Source organism: Hyperoodon ampullatus (assembly GCF_949752795.1).
Source record: "Hyperoodon ampullatus genome assembly, chromosome: 10".
Lineage (NCBI taxonomy): Eukaryota > Metazoa > Chordata > Mammalia > Artiodactyla > Ziphiidae > Hyperoodon > Hyperoodon ampullatus.
In genome coordinates, this window is record NC_136923.1 from 41,983,565 (window position 1) to 42,007,948 (window position 24,384).

The 24,384-nt window shown below is 47.3% G+C and overlaps 1 protein-coding gene across 1 annotated transcript in view; it reads left to right on the forward strand.

Moving 5' to 3' along the window:
* Window positions 1-291: 291 nt before the first annotated feature.
* The window catches only part of LTF (lactotransferrin), a gene marked incomplete at its 5' end in the record, with an annotated part of 29,647 nt that continues 5,554 nt past the window's right edge, over window positions 292-24,384 (forward strand). The window contains 13 exons of the mRNA XM_079713475.1: window positions 292-334; window positions 3,996-4,159; window positions 6,533-6,641; window positions 6,941-7,123; window positions 7,462-7,609; window positions 8,539-8,594; window positions 11,849-12,027; window positions 12,483-12,657; window positions 13,615-13,769; window positions 14,886-14,976; window positions 17,121-17,168; window positions 18,356-18,511; window positions 20,239-20,380. Coding sequence (XP_079569601.1) covers window positions 292-334; window positions 3,996-4,159; window positions 6,533-6,641; window positions 6,941-7,123; window positions 7,462-7,609; window positions 8,539-8,594; window positions 11,849-12,027; window positions 12,483-12,657; window positions 13,615-13,769; window positions 14,886-14,976; window positions 17,121-17,168; window positions 18,356-18,511; window positions 20,239-20,380 — 1,649 coding nt within the window. The remainder of the gene's footprint in view (window positions 335-3,995; window positions 4,160-6,532; window positions 6,642-6,940; window positions 7,124-7,461; window positions 7,610-8,538; window positions 8,595-11,848; window positions 12,028-12,482; window positions 12,658-13,614; window positions 13,770-14,885; window positions 14,977-17,120; window positions 17,169-18,355; window positions 18,512-20,238; window positions 20,381-24,384) is intronic.

Here is a 24,384-nt window from a genome sequence, read left to right on the forward strand (position 1 = left end):
CAAATCCAGGCAGCACCAGGGCAGACTTGAGAGGTGGGTGTGGGCTGGGTATCCTCTCGGGTGTGCCAAGCCCAGCCCAGGCACCATTCCCGCTTCCTCTGTCCTCTTCCCGCTGCTGCTTCCCTTCAAGGAACTAGCGGACCTGGGGAGGGGGGAGGGGGAGGCAGGGGGCGCTTATTGGGCCACAGGGCGTGGCTAACCTCGTGAGATCACCAAGAGCTGGATAAACGGGTTCAGAGCGAGCGCAGGTGGCAGAGCCTTCGTTCCCGGAGTCGCCTCAAGAGCCCAGACATGAAGCTCTTCTTCCCCGCCCTGCTGTCCCTTGGGGCCCTTGGTGAGTGCGGGTACCTGGGGGCACGCCCCTCGGGGTGGGCGTCCGGGTCCCCTGGCCCCTCAGTGCGGGCATCCCGGTCCCGCGCACCGCCAGGTTGGCCCCAGCGCCTGCAGCGGGGGAGGAGCCCGGGAGTGGGCCGGCTACCGCCCACTCGCCTGGGGAGGGGCCCGAGCAGGGCTCCGCGAAGCAGGTTGGGTCTTTTCCCTAGAGCTGGCAGAGCTCCCCGAAGGGTCTTCCGGGTCCCTGTCCCATTTTGTCCTACCCATAGTACTGTTACATGCGTATACATGGGGGGAAAATGAGACTCAGAGAGGGTGAGTGACTTGCCCAAGATACACAGGAGACTGGAGATGGAATCCCAGCTCCTGCAAGGACTATGTAACTTGGGCAAGAGAGAGTCTTTCTGAACCTTAGTTTCATTTAAAAATGGTCCAATCCTCTTCCCACACAGCTGTGAGGAGGGGGCAGGGGCCACCTGCTCTGTGGTAGGCAAAGGTGTACACAAGCCTCCCACTGCAGAAGGTCAGGGGTGCTGGCACAGACCCTGCTGATGGGACCCTTCTGCCAGAGGGTGTGAGAGAAGTGATTGGTTTCTGGTTTTTAGTGTGCCAGGACTAGAAGGGGACCAAATAGAAGGGACTAAACAATTGTTAGTTCTGTACCCAAGTATCTGAAATAATTTCTGGGGTGCTCCGAGGACACTCACCTATGATGGACATTAGTGATGTAAATGTGAGGGCAGGGCTTCCTGCAGTGGAGGGGGAGGGTCCAGGGCAGCAGCGGTAAGGGCTCGAGGGCGTCAGCACCTAGGCAGTGTGTGTGCATGGGGCTCAGAGTGAAAGCCCAGGTGTCATCCCCTCCTCCCAGCGGCAGCCCAGTGCAGCCTCCTCCTGTCCTAGGGCATCTACTCCGGGCTGGGAGCTTCCTGGATGAAAAGGGGTGGCTAAAGGATAGCAATGAGCTTATGCCCCCAAACCTGTCCCTGTCTTTTCTGGTCCCCTTCTCCAAATTCCTTCCCATGGGTATTGGTTATTTCTCTCTTCTCTAAGGCAGGATTGGCCTAGCCAGGACCAACTGCTCAGGACCAACTTCCCTTCTGCTCCCTGACACGTGGCCTGCTTGGGCCCACAGCACAGGGTCAGGGCTACCTGGGAGAGGCCTGAGGGGTAGGAAGCCTTGCTTTCCTAGAGGTGGTTACGGGCGGTGATCTGGATTCTGGCTCAGAGTTGCACCACTGGGTTCCATTTTCACTTGAATCTTTGGTTGTCTTGGCCCCCACAGAGGTCTGCAGTTTAAATCCTGCAGTCCATGGGATGGTGGCCAATGTCCCAAAGTGTCACGGAATCCCTTGTCCTACCCAGTGGAAGGAGTGGCAGCTGCCCTAGGGGATTCCTGCCCTGCTCCACATGGGTGTCCTGGCTGGCAAAGGCTGGGTGGGGTGGGAAGAGTAACTCCATCCCAGCCCCTGCCTTTGAGACAGGGGCACTACATGTCTGCACAGAAGGAATCTGAGGATTTGTACTTTCAGGAAGATTCCCTCGAGGCTCAGGTGGGCAGCATCTGAGTGGCTGAGACAGATCAGGAGCAGGGCTAGGGATACAGGAGGGGCCAGGCCCAGACCTGCTTCAGGGAGCATTTTGTCTTGAGAGGGGCACATAGCTTCAGAGCTGGCTGGTGGGAGCTGTGGAGGGGATGAACAGAATGCTGTGTTCTGCACCCAGCCCTGGTGTTTGGGGGGGCTGGGGACTGTGGATCTCAGAAAACCTCTCAGTGGTGCTTTAGTTTCTTGGTTCATCCCCTCCCAGGGGAGCAAACGAGCTCTTCTCCATGTTCCCATTCCTGCCCCTGCTCACGCCCTCCCCACAGCTTGAGACATGGTGCTCGTTGTGCTCTCTCCCTTCAGGTCCCATCTATTACTAAGCTAACTTTTCACACCAGCTCCTTATTTCTGCCCTGTTCTCCATTCTCGATGCCTTTCTGCCTGGTTCCCAGGTTTCAGTCCACCTGTCCCTGCCCTCCCAATGAGTCACTGCTCCACTGCTTCCCAATAAGACCCTCTTGGGCCAGCATTGGAGGCTCTCCATTATCTGACCCCAAACACTTTACCAGCCCCATCTCCATGGCAGCCCATCTCTAACACAGTTAGCCTAAATAGGCAGGGGGTTTGGTGTCTGACTGCCTAGGTTCAAATCCTAGATCCTAACTTATTAGTTGTGAAACCTTGGGCAAGCCACATAACTAGTTCAAGCCACAGTTTCATCACCTGGAAATTGCGGATATCGGCAAAACCCACAATAAAGAGGGGCTGGGAGGGTTGAAGGAGACAGAACACATGAAGGGCTGAGTAAAGACCTGCGTAGAATGTGCTTGCAACCATCGTTGTGCACGTGACCCATTGTTCCCACTTCTTGGAATGTCCCCCCCCCGCCCCATTATTGGCTGAGGTCATGGGGACATCACTCCTGGCTTGGTATTTGTTCTCTTCTAGAGCATTCATCATACTTAGCGTCCTCTTTTTGGGCTTTTGCCTCTCCAGATGGGAGGTGAGAGCTGGTGCTGTCTGCTTGCACGTTCCTCTGCACATCACTCAGTGCTGTGTGTACAGAGGGCATCCGGGAAATGCTATTGGGTCACAAATGGCTGAATCTGATAAGGCTAATTCTCACTTCAGGACGGTTCCAGGAAGGTTTCCAAGGATAGATTACACCCCCAGAGATTTCCCTGGGATGATGGCTGGTGCAGGAAGGGTGTGGCAGCCACACCCTTGGCGGGTGTCTCAATACCCTGGTGGATCTGACTGCGCAGGGTCTGACTGCTCATGAATAGGAGGTGGCAGAGGGCTGAATGGTCCACCCAAAGCACATCCTAAAGGGGAGGTGGCTTTTGAAACCAAGAGTTTTTTGTTTTTTGTTTTTGGTACCGACTTTACTGAGGTATATTTTACATATCATAAAATTCACCTATTTAAAGTGTACAATTTAACGATTTTTAGGAATTTACCAAGTGGTGCAACCATCACGGTAAATCGGTTTTAGAACATTTCCATCCCCCCATAAGAGTCCTCTCTCTGATACGCTGGTGAATGGTGATAACTCAGGCAAACTGACCCAAACTGACAACACCTACTGCAGCTACTGACAAGGGGTGCGGTGTATTTTCCTTTGTTCCTTTGGCATCCTCTGGGAGATGCTCGTAGCCACAACAATCTAGAGAGACCCAGATTCCAGGTGGGACGTTGCCACTGCTGAGCAGCCATCACTCAGTGTCCTCAAGAGTCAGATTCCACACCAGAAACACAGGAGTAATAATCCCTTCCCTGCCTGCCTCCCAGGTTCCAGGGGGAGAAAGCAGGTGGAAGAACTCCATAAACTGATAGAAGCCAGCATCATTGTTTTTCTCAGGAAATAGGAAGTATGGCAGTCATAGGAGGGCAAAGAATCCAGAGAGACAATCCAGATTGTCTCCTCTGATTCGTTGAGAATTACAGCCCTCTGGCCAGCATGGTGTTGTCATTAGGCTAGCAAGACACCTCCATTTGAGGAGAGTGGCCTGACTTAGCCACAGAATGGAGAGGGAAGGGGAGGACAACTCCATGAGAGGGTGAGGCGGTCTCTTCCATGGGCAGTGGTGGAGCCCTCACTCCTCGGCCTCTTTCTCCCAGGACTGTGTCTGGCTGTCCCTACGAAAAATGTTCGATGGTGCGCCATATCACAACCAGAGTGGTTAAAATGCTACCGATGGCAATGGATGATGAAAAGACTGGGTACTCCCTCTGTCACCTGTGTGAGGAGGACCTCTCGCTTTGAATGTATCCAGGCCATTGCAGTAAGTCCATGTCATAGGTTGGGTGGGACCAGACTGAAAGGGACAGGATCCGAGCGCAATAGAATATGTGTTCTCCCTGCTCCCTCTGTTCTTCTTCCTGGACACCTGTAAGCTGGGAGCTGTCCTCTCTCATAGGACACAATGCTATTTTGAAAGCAGAAATTAACATTCTGAAGTGGAGAACCACGTGTAGGGAAACTGGGATTGCCACAGAAATTGTGACTAAGCAAAAAATTTGAAAACACCAGAGTGAATATGCAACAGCTCTGACAAGTGACTGCCATTTACACTCTATAAAGAACTAAGTCAATTGGTAAGAAACGTAGGATCATATAAGAAAAACAATATGAGGAGATGGAGTTCATAATGAATAAAAATACTTATGAAAATGTTCCCCTTAATAGTCAAGAGAAATACAAATCTAAGCAATTTGTTAGCACTTGCATTTCCTAAATAATAACCCTTAATAAAATGAAACCCTGTCCCACTGGTGATTCTATAGTGAAATTGATCCTCATAGTGAGTGGCATTCCAAATTAGAAATGAATCAGCTGGAAAGCAGAATGGCAATGACAGCCAAGGCCTTGAAGATAAAATGCCTATTGTCTGGGTGATCCCACCCTCAGATGCCTATCCGAAGGCAACAGGTCATCAGAAGGAAAAACAAGCTATGAGGACAAAGCTGTCCATAAAAGTAGAGTTTTAACAGCAAAGAGTTAAAAGGAACCCAATTGGTGAACATTGAAGGGAATTTTTAAAATTTAGCTTAATAAATTATGGAACAGCCACATTTATAATAAAATATCATGAAGTCAATAAAATCAGTAAAGGCACTACAGAAGTAAGAAAATGTAGTGAGTTTTAGATGAAGAAAACAGTCCGCAAAATATTATCTATACCAGGTTACAAATATGAGAAATAGGTAAGCATATGAGGAGTAATGTGCCAAAGAGAATGAACATGGTTTATTATTATGATAAGTTTAAGATATATTAAGAGTTAAAATTTCTATTCAATAAACAAGAACTTAAAAGAAATATAGAGCAAAAAGAGGGGACAAAGCATCTAGAACAACTTTTTTTTTTTTTTACATCTTTATTGGAGTATAATTGCTTTACAATGGTGTGTTAGTTTCTGCTGTATAACAAAGTGAATCAGTTATACATATACATATGTTCCCATATCTCTTCCCTCTTGCGTCTCCCTCCCTCCCACCCTCCCTATCCTACCCCTCCAGGTGGTCACAAAGCACCTATCTGATCTCCCTGTGCTATGCGGCTGCTTCCCACTAGCTATCTATTTTACGTTTGGTAGTGTATATATGTCCATGCCTCTCTCTCGCTTTGTCACAGCTTACCCTTCCCCCTCCCCATGTCCTCAAGTCCATTCTCTAGTAGGTCTGTGTCTTTATTCCTGTCTTACCCCTAGGTTCTTCATGACATTTTTTTTTATTCTTAAATTCCATATATATGTGTTAGCATATGGTATTTGTCCTTCTCTCTCCGACTCACTTCACTCTGCATGACAGACTCTAGGTCCATCCACCTCATTACAAATAGCTCAATTTCATTTCTTTTTACGGCTGAGTAATATTCCATTGTATATATGTGCCACATCTTCTTTATCCATTCATCCGATGATGGACCCTTAGGTTTTTTCCATCTCCGGGCTATTGTAAATAGAGCTGCAGTGAACATTTTGGTACATGACTCTTTTTGAATTATGGTTTTCTCAGGGTATATGCCCAGTAGTGGGATTGCTGGGTCATATGGTAGTTCTATTTGTAGCTTTTTAAGGAACCTCCATACTGTTCTCCATAGTGGCTGTACCAATTCACATTCTCATCAACAGTGCAAGAGGATTCCCTTTTCTCCACACCCTCTCCAGCATTTATTGTTTCTAGATTTTTTGATGATGGCCATTCTGACTGGTAGGAGATGATATCTCATTGTAGTTTTGATTTGCATTTCTCTAATGATTAATGATGTTGAGCATTCTTTCATGTGTTTGTTGGCAGTCTGTATATCTTCTTTGGAGAAATGTCTATTTAGGTCTTCTGCCCATTTTTGGATTGGGTTGTAGAACAACTTTTAATATAAATGACCGCGAAGGTTGCGATCCGCGGAGAGATCTAAGCCACGTGAAAAAGCGGCCACCCGCCAGCCTCAGGAGTTAAAGCAGTTCCGCTGGGGCGCATTACCCAAAAAGAGGGGCCTTGGGCTTGTGCCACCTCTCATGGCACCTGCGAGGACATGACTGAAAGCTGACCCTTTGGAAGATCCTTCCAGCCATGGAGCCTTCTGACCTTCTGAAATTCGCTTGCGTGGCTTAGGGCGGGTTTTCTCCTGAAGCCGGTCTGGCCTCTGCTTTCAGGCAAAAAAGGCAGATGCTGTGACCCTGGATGGTGGTTTGGTGTTTGAGGCAGGCCTGGACCCCTACAAACTGCGGCCGGTAGTGGCGGAGGTCTACAGGACGGAAAAGCGTGAGCTGTCCCTGGGGACCCAGAAGTTGGGGTGGCCTGGGCCCTGGGCTCCGTGGAGTCAGAGTGGATGAGCCACAGAGGTGGTGTCTCGGGCAGCATCACACTTACAGGGAACGGAGTCCCTGGGCTCTTTGGGCCGGTCGCTGACCCACCGGGGAAACAGAGCAGGCTCTGGGCTGCAGTGACCAGATGAAATGGCAGCTCACATTCCCCTTCCCATTGGGGGCTTGGTCAGGGTGGGCTGTTTCTCTCCCTCTGGTCCAGGCTAAGAGCTCTCGATTCTTTCTGCCCTTTTTCAGAGCCCCAAACCCAGTATTATGCCGTGGCTGTAGTGAAGAAGGGCAGCAACTTTCAGCTGAACCAGCTACAAGGCCGGAAGTCCTGCCACACGGGCCTTGGCAGGTCCGCCGGGTGGAACATCCCTATGGGGATACTTCGCCCGTTCTTGAACTGGACAGGGCCACCTGAGCCCCTCCAGAAAGGTAAGATGGCTGGGGGAGGGGTGTTGGGGGTGATCTCAGGCTGGGGTCTCTACTCCAGTGGCACATACACAAGCCACTTCGGGATGGCCCAGGTGGACATGTGGGATGACTCTAAGGCAGGGGTGAAGTTAACTGATGTGAAACCTGCAGGGGCAGGGTCTACCCGCATCAGCAGCCCTGGAAGGTGGCAGCTGAGTCTGTTCTCAGCCACAGTACATCTCTCTGAGCTGCTAGCTTTGCAAAGGCTGACAGGCAGGGGTGGAGGGAGAGCACACTGGGGGGTGCCACTGGCTGTGGCCCGGTGCTCACACTCTGGTTCATTTCTCTCTGTTCAACAGCTGTGGCCAAATTCTTCTGTGCCAGCTGTGTTCCCTGCGTGGATGGAAAAGACTACCCCAACCTCTGTCAACTGTGCACAGGGACAGGGGGAAATAAATGTGCCTGCTCCTCCCAGGAACCATATTTTGGCTATTCTGGTGCCTTCAAGTGAGTGAGACTGTCCTCTTCTCCCCAGTGGCCCACATGTCCTCCGGCTAGGAAGCGCTTTCTCTGGTCCCAAATAGAGCTCAGTCAGCTAGTGGGGACCATCGAGGGGGTCCAGTCCTACTGCTGTGCAGACAGAGAAACTGAGTCCGAAGAGAGTGCCCAGTGCACTTTCCCCTCTAACCCCCCAGGCCCGACATGTGCCCTCTTACCTCTGCACCAGCCCCATGAGCAGCCACCTGGCCGGCGGCCCCTTCTGTCCCCCCAGAGAACCCTGAATCGGGCTTTGTCCCTCTGTTGTCCTGGGTTCCTCCTGCTGACTCTGTCCCCTCCATAACCACAGAGGGACTGAAGGAGTCTTGTCATGAGAAGACCAGTCCCAGGCTCCTGGCCAGGCGGGGCAGCCTGGCCTGTCCCGGAGCCAGGAGGCGGTGGGCTCCGCTTGACTTGCTGGCCCCATCCCCTCTCTGCAAACCCCCCACCCAACTGATGCTGCTCCTGTTCCACCATCTGCCTCTCGGACTCAGGCATTTTGTGCAGGGAGGCCTCCTTGCTTCTCCGCTGGCCAGGGCACATCTGCCACTTAGTCCTGGGAGAAAAAAGCTACATGGCCAAGGACACTACTTTTACCCTCTGGTGTAGAGGCTTCGAAACTCTTTTACATAGAAGGACAAAGTTTGGCCCTCTCAGCCCTTAAAGCAGAAAGCAGGGGTCTCCGGCCAGCACCTGAGCCCTTCCTCCTCAGAATTCACCTGGAGGTGACCCTTGAAGCTTTCCCAGTGGGGATGCCCCAAAGCCTGAGGGCCCTGCTCTCCACAGTTCAGGAGCCCACAGAAGACAAGCCCCAGGACCCTGTTTCACAGGGAGGCACAAGGAAGAAGTCGGGGAGGACCGCTCTGTGCTAACCCTTCTGGTGCTTTCTCATCCCACAGGTGTCTGCAAGACGGGGCTGGAGATGTGGCTTTCGTGAAAGACAGTACAGTGTTTGGTAAGAGAGGAAGAGCCACGGGTACTGCCTCCTTTCCTTTTCTTTCCTTATTTTATTTCATTTCATTTTATTGTAATTCCAAGTAGTGAGCTAATTTGACTCCTCATTCCTGGCCCACGATCATCAAGGTTCCCTACAGAGCATAGCTCTTATTTTATGTTATTTTATATTTTAAACGATCAGTTTTCTTCAACTCTCCCATGCCCGCTGTCTTTCTCTTCCCCCTCAAAGATGCCCATGCCAACGTATTTGACACGTGTCCTCCGAAATATATGTGGTCTTGCAAAATGTGTAGTGCTGGTTTGTGTTTCTGGATTCTAAGCTCACAGAAGCTTTACTGATCATTATCGATCATGATGTGATCAAGGTTTTCCACTCAGCATTTTGTTTTGGAGATTTATCCATGTTGTTGTACTTGTCTGGTTCAGTGGTTCTAACAGACGAGAAATGCTCCATGGAAAGCACACGTCACTTTTTTTTTTTTTTTGGCTGCATTGGGTCTTGGTTGCTGCGTGCGGGATTTCTCTAGTTGCAGCAAGCGGGAGCTACTCTTCGTTGCGTTGCCCGGGCTTCTCATTGTGGTGGCTTCTCTTGTTGTGGTACACGGGCTCTACGCGCGTGGGCTTCAGTAGTTGCAGTGTGCGGGCTGTGTAGTTGTGGCTCGCGGGCTCTAGAGCACAGGCTCAGTAGTTGTTGCAGCTAAGTGCATGGGCTTAGTTGCTCTGCAGCATATGGGATCTTCCCGGACCAGGGATCAAACCCGTGTCCCCTGCACTGGCAAGCGGTTTCTTACCCACTGCGCCACCAGGGAAGTCCACACACATCACATTTTATTATCTATGGTTGTAAAGCAATAGATATATCATTGTTGGTTTATTTTGCATTTCTCTGACGTCTAGTGAGTTTGATCATCTCAATATACTTGCTAGTAGTTTGGGCTTCCCTTTCTTCTTTTATGATCTTTGACTATTTTCCTCTTCATTTTCATGTCTGTTTCTTCATGATTTTGATTCAAGGCTAGGCATCCCTTCTCTCTAGATATCCAGCCATTGTTGGTTCTAGACTTTAGGAAAGTCTTTTCTCAGTCAAAAAATCTGTCAGTAGCACCTTTGTTGAACAGAAGCCTTTGATATTGATAAGGTCAAATTGGTCACTTTTGCCCTGCTGGTTTGTGTTTTGGGGACTTTTAAAGATGCCCTTCTCCCTCCAAATCATAAAGATTTTCTACAATAAGATTTATAGACTCCCCTCCCTAACACACACTTGTTTGTTCATACGTTCTCTACCTAGGAAATCAGGTATGGATTTAGCTTCAGCATTTTCCCCCTTTAGAGTGAGACCATTTTCCTTACATTAACGACTGTAAAAAATTCCACCCTTTTCCTACTGATATGTGGAGCCTCCTATACATCAAGCTTGTTTATAATCATGGATCAGTTTCTGAGCTATTTTGTTTCATTGGTCTATTTGTATTTTTCTGCTTTTATTACTCTGGCTTGTAGTGGTTCTTAATAGCTTGTGGGGGTCTGGGGAGAGAGAGCGTGCACGCAAGCGCCTTCCCCCAACACTTTGCTATTTATTTTCTAACTAAAATTTTAGAATTATTTTGTTGAATTTCTAAAAACATCATACTTTAAGTAGAATTGTATTGAATTTAAATTGATTCATGAAAAATTGACATATTTATGTCAAACTGTCCAATCCCTTATCATGATAAATCTCTCCCTTTTGATCACACCTCTTTTTATGTTCCTTAACAGAACTTATAGAACTTAACATTTTTCTCTTGGTCTCCTGCATTGTTTGTTTTTGTTTTATTTTGGCTGCGCAGCATGGCTTGCGTGATCTCAGTTCTCCAACCAGGGATTGAACCCAGGCCATGGCAGTGAAAGCACCGAATCCTAACCCCTAGGCCCCTAGGGAACTCCTTCCTGCATTGTTTAATGAGGCTAATTACCAGCTATTTAATGGTTTTAGTTGCTATTATAGTATCATATTCTGTATTAGTTTCTGTTTTATTATTGCTAATGAGAGTAACACTTGATTTTTGTAGTATTGCCTTGCTGGACTCTCTTGTTAGTTTTATTAGTTTTTTCTTGGTTTCATTGGCTTTTCTATGTAGGTGAGTACCTCATCTTTAAAAAATTAGAGTTTGTCTTTTTCCCAGTGTTTATATCTCTTATTTCTTTAGTAAATTGTGAAATCCAGGTTGTCTGATATTGTGTTGGCAACGTGACAGCTTACATCTTTGCCTTGTTCCTGATTTTGAAGTGACCGTTTACATTTTCTTCTTTTAATATGATTTTGCTGTAGATATTTTGATAAGTGGCATTTATCAAGTTTAATACCTTTGCCAAGTTCTCTATGTTACTAGTTTTCCAAAACTAAAAAAAAAAACACATATAAATGCTTTTTCTGCACCTATTAGGATTAAGATGATCTCATGGTTTTCCTTTAACCCATTCTTGTCATGAATTACTTTAGCTTCTTTGACATTCAGCCATTCTTTTGTAAATGGAATAAACTGATAAACCTTAATCCTGATCTATTAGTTTTAAAATACTCTGTTATATTGAGTTTGCTAATTACTTTAGATTTTTGTGTTTATGTTCATAAGTAAAATAGGTCTGTAATTTTTCCCTCCTGTACTTCTTTCTCTGATTTTGTGATCAAGATTATACTAAGCTCATAAAACAACTTGGGTCAGTTTCCGTCACTTTATGTATTCTGAAGCAATTTACATGTGATATAGATTAACAGTTTCATATTGGGATGAACTCACTCATAAAAATAATCTTTTCTCTTCTTTTGATACACCCAAGTGTTGAGAAGTGGCTCAACTGTATTTCTTGCTTTAAAATTTTTCTTGTTTTTATTCTTGCTAGAGATGTGGGTAAGGCAGCAGCCCCTGGCTGGCCCCCTGGCCTTGTCTCCATCACGTGACCCTTTTCTAGGTGGAGTTGCCGTGGAAACAGATGGGTCTGGTTCAGCCTCCTTGGCTTGCCAGGCAGGAGTTGCAGCAACCCCAGGGCCTGTATGATCCAATCAGAGGAACATGGGCTTGCCCCTAAGGCTTTTTGGGCACTGTCTTTACCTTTCTGGATATTCTGGAGCAATCCACTGACCCCCAGTTTTGTCAACTGTGTAAGATGTCTCCTCCAGCTCAAATTCTATGGGGGAAGGGGGACTACAGCTCATGGCTACTGTCTGGGGTTGCCTCATCTGGGCTCCCCTCCGCCTCCCTCTTTCCCTAGAGAACCTGCCAGAGAAGGCTGACAGGGACCAGTATGAGCTGCTCTGCCCAAACAATACCCGGAAGCCAGTGGATGCATTCAAGGAGTGCCACCTAGCCCAGGTCCCTTCTCACGCTGTTGTGGCCCGAAGTGTGGATGGCAAGGAGGACTTGATCTGGAAGCTTCTCCACAAGGCACAGGTATCCCCACCCAGAGTACCCCTAACCTGCTTGGATTTGGTGGTGGGGAGGTTTCCTTCCTTCCTTCCCTAACTTCCCGCCACTGTAGAAGTCCTCTGTAGCCTCACTGCACAGATGCAGTGGCTTGCCTGTCTCTAGGCCATACTCCACACAGCAGGAACAATGAAGCCCCTTCTAGCATTACGGACTGGCAGTGTCTCATGGGCTGGAGTAGAAGCAGGGGGAGGACAATGCAATATTCTCAGGACTCTGAGGTGCTTGGAACCCAGCAGCTCTTTAAAGATGAAGCCATAACTGAGCTATGTCACAGGGATGGCATGAGTCCCTCTATGGGAGGAAGTCAACCAAGGTTCCTCCTCTCAGAATCATCCCTAAGTTCCAGATATTCTTTTTCAACATCGTGTTTTTGTTTCCTATTTACCACTGACATCATAATTCTCTTTTCCCTTAATTAGGAGAAGTTTGGAAAAAGCACTCTACAGCGGTTCCAGCTCTTTGGCTCTCCTCGTGGGCAGAAGGACCTGCTGTTCAAAGACTCTGCCCTTGGGTTTTTGAGGATCCCCTCAAGGATAGATTCTGGGCTGTACCTGGGCTTCCACTACCTCACCGCATTGCAGGGCCTGAGGGAAAGTGAGTGAGGACCAGGCAGGCCGCAAGGGCAGGCTGGTGTGGGTGGTGAGCCATGGGTGAGGCCTTCGGGGAGCACCTCACCCCCACCCCATGGGCAGCTTGGCCCTGCTCTGTCGTGGTCACTTGGCCATCTCCCAGCCACTGGAGGCCTTCACCGTGGTAGGTTTGATGTGAGTGTGAGCATCTTCTGTGGACCAAGTCAGGTGAAAAGTGTCTCCAAAGGAATGTGTCACCTTCTGATAATACTGCCACAGGTCCCTGTGTGTGTCAGGCTCCCCAGCCCTGACGGAACAGTCGGTTTGCCTCCCAGGAAGTGGGAAGTATGAACATGAACCAAGAGGGCCAGGGCTTCTCCTGGGATAAATCCAGAGGCCTGGTGGGACACGGCCCAGTGCCTGGGCCCTGAACTTGGCTGGGATACCACATTGGGCCAGCTCAGCCATGGCTCCTTCTCTACTGGAGGCTTCAGATGGAGTCTGGGTGAACTGGGAAGCTGCGCTGTTGTCAGTGGTGGTGACTGCCTGCCTTAGGGGAAGTCAGGACAGGACTCAAGGTCCCCTAGGCCATCTCTTGGGGCTGCCACTGTTTCTGTGTCCTGGAGCTTTTATCCCGTAGGACAGATATTAGGCAGTATCTCGGTATCTCTTTCATTACACTAAAGCTTGAAGGGTGGATTAGAAGCCGGGGAAGCCTCCAAAGGAACAGAAACGAGACACAAGGAGTGCTATGCCTGAAGAAGGGTTTGGGAAGCTGAGAGTGGAGGGGGGAGAGGAGCACGTGGAAGGGAAGAGGCGCAGGTGTCTGATTCCACTCTTCCCTGGAGGAAGTAGCTCCCGCCCAGCGAGCGTCGGGGCAGGAAGGGCGCTCTGAGTGGAGCCCGCACTCCAGGGAGGTCGGCGGGCCTGGGTGTCCCTCGCTGGGCTCAGGGCACCTGCCGACCGCCATGTCCCCGGGCAGCTGCAGCGGAGGTGGAGGCGCGGCGCGCGCGGGTCGTGTGGTGCGCGGTGGGACCCGAGGAGCAGCACAAGTGCCAGCAGTGGAGCCTCCAGAGCAACCAGAGCGTGGCCTGCGCCACGGCCTCTACCACTGAGGACTGCATCGCCCTGGTGCTGGTAGGTGGCCAGCAGCGGGCCTGCGGGCGGTGCGCGCGGGGCAGCGCTCCTAGGAGACCGAGGTCGCAGGCATCTGGTCTGAGGCGAGGCGGACCTTAGAGGCGCTCCAGCCCCGGGGGTGGGGTCTGCTCGCGCCTGCGCAGTGTGGGAACAGGTACAGCTTTTCGTCTGCAATGTGTTTACTGTGGGCTTTCCAATCTGATTTTAAGAACAGGTTGCGATGAATGCAGGTAATTTGGAAAACATAGAAAGATGTGATGTAAAAACAAACAAAACACTGGGACCTCACGCAGAGATACCACAGTTATAGTTTTGCTAACTTCCCACTCCAAGATTTCTCGGTTCATCACAGTTTAGGCTCGGAACAGTACTGGGTCGTTCCAGTTATGTAAATTGAGTCCTTTTCACTTAACAGTGTATCATGGCCATTTTCCCACGTGACATATTCTTTGAAAACACTTTAAAAAGTGATTTCAGGATATCTTTTATATGGTGTGGCACAGTTTAGTCATGACCCTGTTCTTCTTTGTCTCCTTATTTTGTTGTTAACAATAACCCTGTGCTGTGCAGCCTTGAATAGAAATCCTTATCCACATCTCCTATTAGCTTTAATAATGTTGTAAAAAAATTATTACTTAGTCAAAGAGAGAGTTTTACAATCTTGATGAATCCATGTTCCAGTTCTGGAGCGTGGGCTCGTTCATTCTGATGGTGAGCGAATTTAATTGTTTCTGCTCACTTGTTGAATAGCTTCTGTGTAGCACTTTGAGTGTAGTGCTAATGAGCAGAGACTAGACAAGACCAGCTCTTCCCATCTGTCTCCTCAGTGAGGGAGGCTGGCCCAGGAGGGCATCCCAACAGTGCTCCATGTGCAGAAAGGGATTTTGTTCAGAGGACCGGGCTACCTGTACCCGGTCTTTCCAATGGAAGCGACAGCATGAAAGGCATGTAGGACTGGTAGAGAATTAATAGTGCACATGGAGTTTCCTTGGGGTCCTCAGTTCAACTCTTGCTGCTTTACTGGGGCACCTGACAGCCATTCTCTTAGAGCTGTAAAGGCAGGCGGGACAGGAAACAGCCTCACTGTGGTGCTGGAGATATGCTTTGTCTTGGCAGAAAGGAGAAGCTGATGCCCTGAGCTTAGATGGAGGATATGTCTACACTGCGGGCAAGTGTGGTTTGGTGCCTGTCCTGGCAGAGAACCAAAGTAAGTGGAGAAGAGTCGTCTCTGGTTTATTCCCTCAGGGCTTCGGGGGTGGGTTAGAGAGGAGTAACCCCACTCGGTGGGTCCAAGTGGAGACATTAAAATGGACAGATACGTTCAAACAGGAGAATCAGGGGAAAGAATAGATGAAAGGGGCTGTGTTACCCACACAGCCTATTGTAGTGAGAACTGAAACTGACAAAGCCCAGATTGGTTTCCTCTTTTTAATTTTTAAAAAGATTTTAGTAAAGTATAATGTATATGCAGAAAAGTGCGCACAAGTGTACAACTCAAGGACATTTCACAAAGTGGTACATCCCCAAGCGCTAGGGCCCAGAGCAGGACACAGCAGGTTCCACAAGTCTCCTTGTGTCCTCCTGTCACCAGCCCCCTTACTCCAGCAAGGGTAATGACTCCTGACTTCAAATGGCACAGATCAGTTGTGCCCGTTTTTCAACTCTATGTAAAAGGAGTTGCACAGCATGTGCTTTTAAAAATGTCTTTTGCTCAGCATTATACCTCATTTTGTAGTATTCTATTGTGTGACTCCACTGCAGTTATTTATTCTACTATGGATGAGCATTTGGGTAATTTCCAGTTGGCTGCTGTGGATAGCGTTGCTATGAACATCTGTGTCCGTGTCGTTTGGTGAGCACATATATGCATTTCTGCTGCATGGAACTGCTGGGACAGTCTCTTTGGATTTGATCCTGCAAAGACAAATACCTTCTGATTTCACTCCTATGTGGAATATTAAAAAAAAAAAGTGAACAAACCAAACCAAGTCAAACAAACACACAGATTCAGGGAATAGAGTAGTGGATACCAGAGGGAAAGGGGGAGTGAGGGGAGAGGGAAACGGGTAAAGGGCGTCAGCTGTAGGTGATGGATGGAAACTAAACTTTTGGTAGGTATATAGAAGTCAAAATATAATGCTGTATGCATGAAACTTACATAATGTTATAAACCAATTAAAAATACTTTTCCAATAAAACAACACCTACAGATTCACATTATCCATCCCATGAAACGGGAGTGATGCGACTTTTTCCCAAGGAGAAGCCAGTTACTGAGTCTGAAAGCATGGATCTCCCCATGCTGAAGGGACATAAGAAATGCTACTTTATCCTTAGCCTCTCCAGAAGGAACTAGAGGAGGTCAGGCAGGTGAGACAAGGTGCCCCCTCACCTCCAACGGGGGAAGATTAGGTAGGAGTACTTTGGTTGCAAATGACACAATCCCATTGCCAAGTGGCTTAAACAAAAAAAGATAGTTGATTGGTTTATGTGGTGATTGAACTGTCCAGATGTTAGTTTCAGCAGTTCCACCCCTGGGTACATCCCCAGACGTGTATGAAGATGTCAGTGACAACACTGGAAGCAGTGAACTTAGGAGCCCTAACTCAGCTCAATGAGTTACAGACAGTAAGGCCGTTTGAACTTAAAAACACAGTATTGGGACAAATACCATATGATATCACTTATATGTGGAATCTAAAATATGGCACAAATAAACCTATCTACAAAACAGACTCACAGACATAGAGATCAAACGTGGTTGCCAAGGGGGAGAGGGAGAGGGAGGGACTGGGAGTTTGGGGTTGGTAGATGCAAACTATTACATTTAGAATGGATAAACAACAAGGCCCTACTGTATAGCGCAGGGAACTATATCCAGTCTCCTGGGATAAACGATAATGGAAAAGAATATAAAAAAATAGAATGTAGGTATGTGTATAACTGAGTCACTTTGCTGTACAGCAGAGACTGGCACAACATTGTAAATCATCTATACTTCAATTAGGGAATTCCCTGGCAGTCCAGTGGGGTTAGGACTCGGTGCTTTCACTGTCGGGGCCCAGGTTCGATCCCTGGTCGGGGAACTAAGATCCTGCAAGCCACATGGCACGGCCAAAAAAAAAAAAAAAAAAAAAAAAAAAAGAACTTAAAAGCACAGTATTGGGTTGAAAATAAAAAAAGGAGGAAACTTAGTGAAGTCTATAATACAATGCCATTTATTTATATTAAAAACACATATACACAAAACCATGCCAGTATATGTTCTTTGATATGTGTGTACCTTTGAAAAATATATGAACACAATAAAACATGTGTTTAATGACGTTTTGCTTGTCTTTATTCTTTCAGAATCCTCCGAAAGCAGCAGCTCAGGTTGTGTGCACAGCCCAACGGAAGGTGAGTTGGAATCGATCACTTTCAGAGTCAAGGGTAAGTTTTTGTATCTGCAGGAGGAGGTGGTGGGAACTTAAAAAAACCTCACAGAGATGCAGCCATAGAAGCTGTAAGTTCTTTTGCAGATGCAAATCATTCAGAGATGAGTAACTATAATTATGTTTCTATGGACCTTCATACATGGCAGAGAAATATCAGAGTTCCTCATTTTGTCCTGACCACGGTGAAGGTGGGGTGTTACACCCCCATCTCATATGGATGTGGAAACAGTGTCCCGGATCTCACTCACAGCCATTGATAATACTGTGGCAGATCCTGGCCTGGAACCAGGTCCCTTGTGCTAAATCCCTCGCCCTGTGCACCAGCCCACCTGCCTGCCAGAGCTGGTGCTTCCGCAACTTCGGCAGAGCTCTGCACTTGCCGGCAGTGGAGTCTGCCAGGTGCGTGCTCTCAGGAGGAGGACTGCACCCCATTGACCCTCTCTCAGCACAGGGAGGTCCTTGGGGACACACCCCCTGCATCCACACAGCACTTATTCTGGCGGCCATCATTGCTCTGGCCTGATGCAGTTGGTATATTGCATGTTGCAGTTGGCGATTTATGCACTCTTGGGGTCATGCTTCTTGGTCAGTGTTTGTGGCTTTAGTAGCCCACATCTAAAATAGAATGAATTGCCAGTTGTGTTTTTTTTTTTTTTTTTTTTTTTTGCGGTACGCGGGCCTCTCACTGTTGTGGCCTCTCCCGTTGCGGAGCACAGGCTCCGGACGCGCAGGCTCAGCGGCCATGGCTCACGGGCCCAGCCGCTCTGCGGCATGTGGGATCTTCCCAGACCGGGGCACGAACCCGTGTCCCCTGCATCGGCAGGCGGACTCTCAACCACTGTGCCACCAGGGAAGCCCCCGAATTGCCAGTTTATAACTCAGGGACAGTATATGGCTGGTCAAGGACTTCAAGGATCAGCTTACTATTTCATTTCTTAATTGATCTTAATTGATCAAATCAGATCAATCTCATCTTAACATAGAGCAGCGGCTTAAACTTTGTTGGTCTATCGGACAGTGGCCAGTCATCTGGGGGAATCATTGCCTGGTGATGCTTCTTGACCTTTGTTGGCTTGGGTTGCACACAGCTGCAGTAGAGTCCATGGACTGGGCCGTGGGAGGCTAAGACTTGCTCTTCTCTTGTCCAAGGGTATCTTGCCGTGGCAGTTGTCAAGAAGGCAAATGATGAGCTCACATGGAATTCTCTGAAAGGCAAGAAGTCCTGCCACACTGCCGTGGACAGGACTGCAGGCTGGAACATCCCCATGGGCCTGATCGCCAACCAGGCAGGCTCCTGCAAATTTGGTAGGAGTCCCGAGGGAGTCGTGGGTCGGCCATCCTGAGGGGCAGGCTGGGGTCCTCTGTAGAACTCAGGGAGGGGAGGTGTGGGGACTTGTAGGCTGACCGTGGCTTACAGGCCTTTTCTGGTGTAAGCAAGATCCCCCTGCGGCTGCCTTCTGCAGCTTCTTCACACAGCACCTCCCACACCCCCTCCACCCTACACAAAGGCACAAAACTGGAGGATCAGTCTGTTTCTCTGCACCCTAAGAATGGATGCAGGTCCTGAGAAGTACAAAAGTCATTTTTTGCTTCCTGGAGCTCCGGATCTAAATTCCTCCCAGGCACTGGCTTCTCAATTTGGGAAAAGCCATCTGCCTTCCTCATGAAAGGCGACTTCTGTTACTAAACAGAACTGACTTCTTACTCCACGCTGTAGAGGAAACTGAGTAAGACCTCCAGGCTTCTGGCTCAGCCTCGCCTCCTGGCTGCACGCCGTGCTCACACCCCACACGTGAGCCATGCCCTACCTGCCGTGGGCCTGGTGACGTGGAGCTGTGTGCCACGGTCTTGTCATGGCCCACCTCCCGGGCAGGCGTCTGCTCAAGTGGGACCCTGTTGCATTTTGAATGGGTCTGTGATCCTGGCTTGGCGGGCTCTCATGTGGCTCTGTTCCTCACTAGCAGTGCACACTGGTGTCGCTCTCTGTGACCCCATGGCAGCCTCCAGGTTGTGGGCAAGCTGCCAGGACCAAAGTGGGACCCTGCCAGCCCTAGCCCGAGTTTGGCACGTGGCGTGGCTCTTCCAGTGGCAGGGGCTGCACGAGTTGGATAATGGGTGCTACTTGCTCGTCGGGGTAGGGCTTTCTTGTCACCTTTATTTCCTCTCTCTTTAATCCGTATTAATCCATGTTAACTCCTTAATGTGGGTTAAATCACATGGTGGGTTGGTTCGTATTAGGTTCAGCTGCAAGGACAGAAAACCCCCAGTAGAAGTGAATAGAAGTTTATTTCTCTCCCACGTGAGTGAAGTCCAGAGGTGGATTGTCCAGAGCTGGCAGGACAACTACATGGTGTCAGGGGCCCAGGTTTCAAACATCTGGCTCTTCTGAAACATATGTGGCTTCTGTGCTCAAGGTCGCTCATGGCCCATGTCACATCTGGGGGTCCAGTCCCCACTTCTGCATTCCATGTGCAGAATGAAGGAAGGGAAGGAGAAGGGGCAAAACACATGTGCCAACTGTCTTTTAAGGATGTCAGGACACTGGCACCCAACACTCCTGCTCATATTTCACTGGCGATTCTTAGCCATGGGGCTCACTAGCCACAGAGTAAGGCTTTTCTCTGTTCTAAGGGACCAGGTGCCCAGGTAAAAAGCAGGGTTCCCATTACTGAGGAAAAGGGGAAATCAGATCCTGGACTGGACATTTTGCAGCTTCTGCTGAGATGGCCATCAGGTTCGTCAAGCTGAGTCCCCAGCTCGAGGCTGTGATGATGGGACCCTTTGAACAATTACACACTCTCTTCCCCAGCCCCAGTCAGGTTTCCTGTCTCAAGTACCTACAGCCTCAAGTTTTTCTGAACCTTGGTGGGGCCCGGGTTGGTGGTAACATGTTACTGTGTGTTATAATGACTGTGTTCTATCTGCCGTGGTCAATATGATGAATGGAAACCAAGCCACATCACCTGTTAGGTAAAGACTGCTTATCTTGACTCAGGTAGGAAGAGCTGACTCCTCGTGCTTCTTCTCTGCAGATGAATTCTTTGATCAAAGCTGTGCCCCTGGGGCTGACCCGAGCTCCAGTCTCTGTGCACTGTGTGTTGGCGATGACTGGAACATGGACAAGTGTGTGCCCAACAGTAAGGAGAGGTACTATGGCTACAACGGGGCTTTCAGGTGAGTGCTGGGGGCAGGCTTCACCAGGACGGGGCCTTGCTCCTCATCCTCCAGCATCTTGGCACTGCATTTCTAAGGGGCCCAACGTGGCCCATTACAGCAGAGCCAAGGGGCAGCCTGGGGATCAGCTGATGGGCGGGCTGGGAAGGACTCCTCCCATTGCACCCACCACCCCAAGAGTGGGGACTGGCCCCGGGGCTGTCTGACCTCAGCTCTGCTGGTCTCCCCCTTGTGGCCTGGAGCCAAGGTCAACCTCAGTGGGCCTCAATGTCCTCATCCTCAGCGTCAAATGGGGAGAGGTTGTGGTATCAGTCCTTTCTGCAATTCAGTTTATGGGGAAGAATTCTCTTTCTCACAGGCACTACCCTCTACCCCTACCTAGGTCATTGTTATGTTTCACGTTTTACTTTTCTCTTTGATTTTGGCCTTAGAAATGGCAAAATAGCGCAGTGTTATTCTCCACTAGTGAAAAATAAACCAAAAAATAAGTTTTCAGAATTCACCAATTATAAACACTTAGTAAATCACAGTATCTTTCCACAGTCTTCATTTTATAATCCAGATGTTACTTCTCAGTGGTACAATTAGGGGTTTGAAGGGCAGAGTTCTCCCCCATCCGTTTTTCTGTATTCTCCAAGAATATATTTCACCACCAGGTGGTGTCATGTATCTGAGAATGACTGCCCAAACTGGTCTTTGAATTTTTTAATGTAAATTCAGTAGCCTTCTCTCCAGTGATGGCATGATATAAAAGTAGCTTTTGCTATACTCTGAGTGACTTATAAAAAAAAATTACGTGAATGTACAAAAATATCTTTAAGGGGCTAAAGTTTTGCAAATGGAAGAGTTGTGATGTGATTCTACTCAGAAATATTGAATAGACAACATGTCTGATAAAAAACCATGTGGTTTTCTTTTTCAAACCTATGGTAAGGTATTATTTCACTGGAATCACCTACACTTTAGTATTCCTGTTTATACTAGAAGGAAATGCTTTGTCTTTTGCTCAAATCGAAAGCTGGAACCAGAACCATATTTATCTCTATGTTTCTAACTAACATCCTTATATACTGCTGGTTCTTGATTTTTAAATGTCAGCTATTTTCTGCTGACTTTCCATTATGAAAGAAGAAGATCTAGCCTCTCATACTGCTCCTGTGCTTCTTCCACCCATAACCACAAACTTCACCTCCTTTTAGTATCCAACAAGAGTATGACATATTTAGTGCTTGCTTTATTATGAATATGTAAATATTAGTCTCATATTAAATATGTGACATAGTAAAATTATATTTCCCTTATTGAACAGAGTTTTTGTTTACTCTGGAGTTGATAGGTGTCTTTTTAAAATTTGCTTAATTTTCTGTACTTCTTTTAAAAAATCACTCATTCATCCCCAAACCTTCTACTAGTAGCACAAATCTAGCAATCCATGCACAAACACACTGGATGTTGTCCCAGATTCATCATTTACCTGGGAATGTTGCACCTGAAGATCTCCACCCTCCTCCCCAGTCTGGATTGGTCCTCTCGAGGCCCCCTACATATCTATGGTCTGGGGATTCCCCTTAAGCATCATTCTGGGATTTTTCATTGTCTTACTTCCTCTTAAATGACCTCTTTCCTGGATCTCACATTTTTAGTTTTCTTGGTTTTGTTGCAACAGAACACATGTTCTTGAGAAAGGGTGAATAGGAGTTCTGTTTTTTGAGTATTTACGTGTCTAAAAACATCTTTAGTCTACTCTTGAAGTGATTTATAGTTTGGCTGGATAACTAAGTGCAGGCTGGAAAACAATTTCCCTAGGAATTTTGACAGGATTTCCATATCTGGGAAATGGGAGCATTAACTGTTTTGACCAACTGTCCCACTACAAACAAGCAAAAATGTTGGGTTAAGTACACACACACACACACACACACACGTGTGCGCACACACCCGTGTTCTTAAGAGCACTGAATAACTGATAAAGTAACAAGGGATTATTAGACTAAAATCTAAGGGAAATAGGAATTCAGAGACCTAGGTGGAGACACTTTGTCCTGACAGTAGCTATTCTGACAAACTTGAACTCAGAGGTTACATACACCTTTAAGGTAGGAGTGAACCAGAAGTAACTTCCACCCCACTCCTAGGAGGCTTCAGGTTGCCTGGATGCTGAGGAAAACAGGGAGGAAAATACATGCCATCCCTGAAAAATTGAAACCATGGGCCAGCTCTTGCATGGATTTGCAGCTCCAACTTGTGTCCCCTAGGATGGTCCAGAAATTCTCAACTCATAATTTTTAAAAAAATGGACCCAGAGTAGAGGTCCCTTTAGGAATCTCTCTGGAAGACAGCATCTTCAGTTTAAGCCTCAAAGACTGCTCAGAAATACTCTATCAGTAACAATGAGCAGGACACAGTAAAAAGTAATTATAACAATGTGAAACAAACACACAGGGGAAAAGTTGCCAGAAGCAAAAAACAGAAGAATAAACAGGTTAGTATTTTTAAATAGGAATAAATAGAACTTCTAGAAAGGAAAAAAATTACAGCAATTGAAGTTTGCTATATAATTGACCAGTTTAACAGATTAAACATAGCTAAAAAGAGAAGTAGCGATGTGGAAAATATGTGAAAAAAAATTATGCAGAATGTAACATAGACAGAAAATCGAGGAAATACAGAAATTTAAAAGCATTAATACATTGTCTTCTAAAGCTAGAATTTCTGTTGAGAAATCTGGTACTATTTTTCAATCCCTGATTCTTTGTATATGACATTTTTTCTTCTTGAAAAGAATTTTTTTTTTTTTTGAGTTTTCAGCAATTTATTTTTGGCTTCCTAATTCTGAGAGAGAAGCTTTAGGAAGCTCATGAGGTGTCTTAGACAAACAGGTCTACACAAAGAATATTTTTTTGGGCTTCCCTGGTGGCGCAGTGGTTGAGAGTCCGCCTGCCAATGCAGGGGACATGGGTTCGTGCCCCGGTCCGGGAAGATCCCACATGCCGTGAAGCGGCTAGGCCCGTGAGCCATGGCCGCTGAGCCCTTGCGTCCAGAGCCTGTGCTCTGCAACGGGAGAGGCCACAACAGTGAGAGGCCCGCGTATCACAAAAAAAAAAAAAAAAAAAGAATATTTTGTGAAGAGTAAATAAATCAGACACATATGTTTTATATTTCTCTCTAAATTTAGAGAGATTTAACTATGAATGAAAAATACTCTTTAGGAAAAAATGAGTTTTGTGTTTCATCCAATGTAAAATGCTTTGAAAACTATTTTTGTGAAAAGTTTTTGATTTAAAAAATAAAATAAAAAATAGTTCTAAAAATTATTTTTAAATCTCCCTCCAGTGTTCTGAAACTTCACAATGGTATTTCTTTAGTGGGTCTTCTTTTAATTCATCGATTGGGCATATATATTTACACTGCATGTATATAGGCCCTATCTAGTCCTGCTCTTCTCAGCTACTTTCAGTGGTGCCTAGTACTTATAATTGTTGAGTCTTTCTGGAGTTCTGCCATGCACATCAGCTTTCTCCTGGGCGCCCCCCACTTCCAACTTATGTCACAACTTTCTTTGCTCTTTTGGGTCAATTACTGCTCACCCATTTGATCTCTACCTCCAAACGTTGTCATTATTATCTTCTCTCTTTCCCTCTTGCCTTCCTCTGGCTCATAGATTTATGGCTTTAAAAAAAATCTCATTCATGTCATTTTATTGGAATTTTAGAAGGAGGGAAGGTACCCATATATCTTCAATCTACCATTTTAAACTCTAAGTTCCTGGAAATATTTGTCTTTATGTTTTCTATGTTTAGTTCCATGTTTCAGTTTTTAGAATGTGTATTATGAATATTTATGAAAACTCTAATAGTTTTTCTTCTCTGGCAATTTTTTTTTTTTTTTTTTTTTTTTTGGCTGTGCTGGGTCTTTGTTGCGGTGCACGGGCTTCTCATTGCAGTGGCTTCTCTTGCTGCGGAGCACGGGCTTTAGGCTCAGTAGTTGTGGCTCACGGGCCTAGT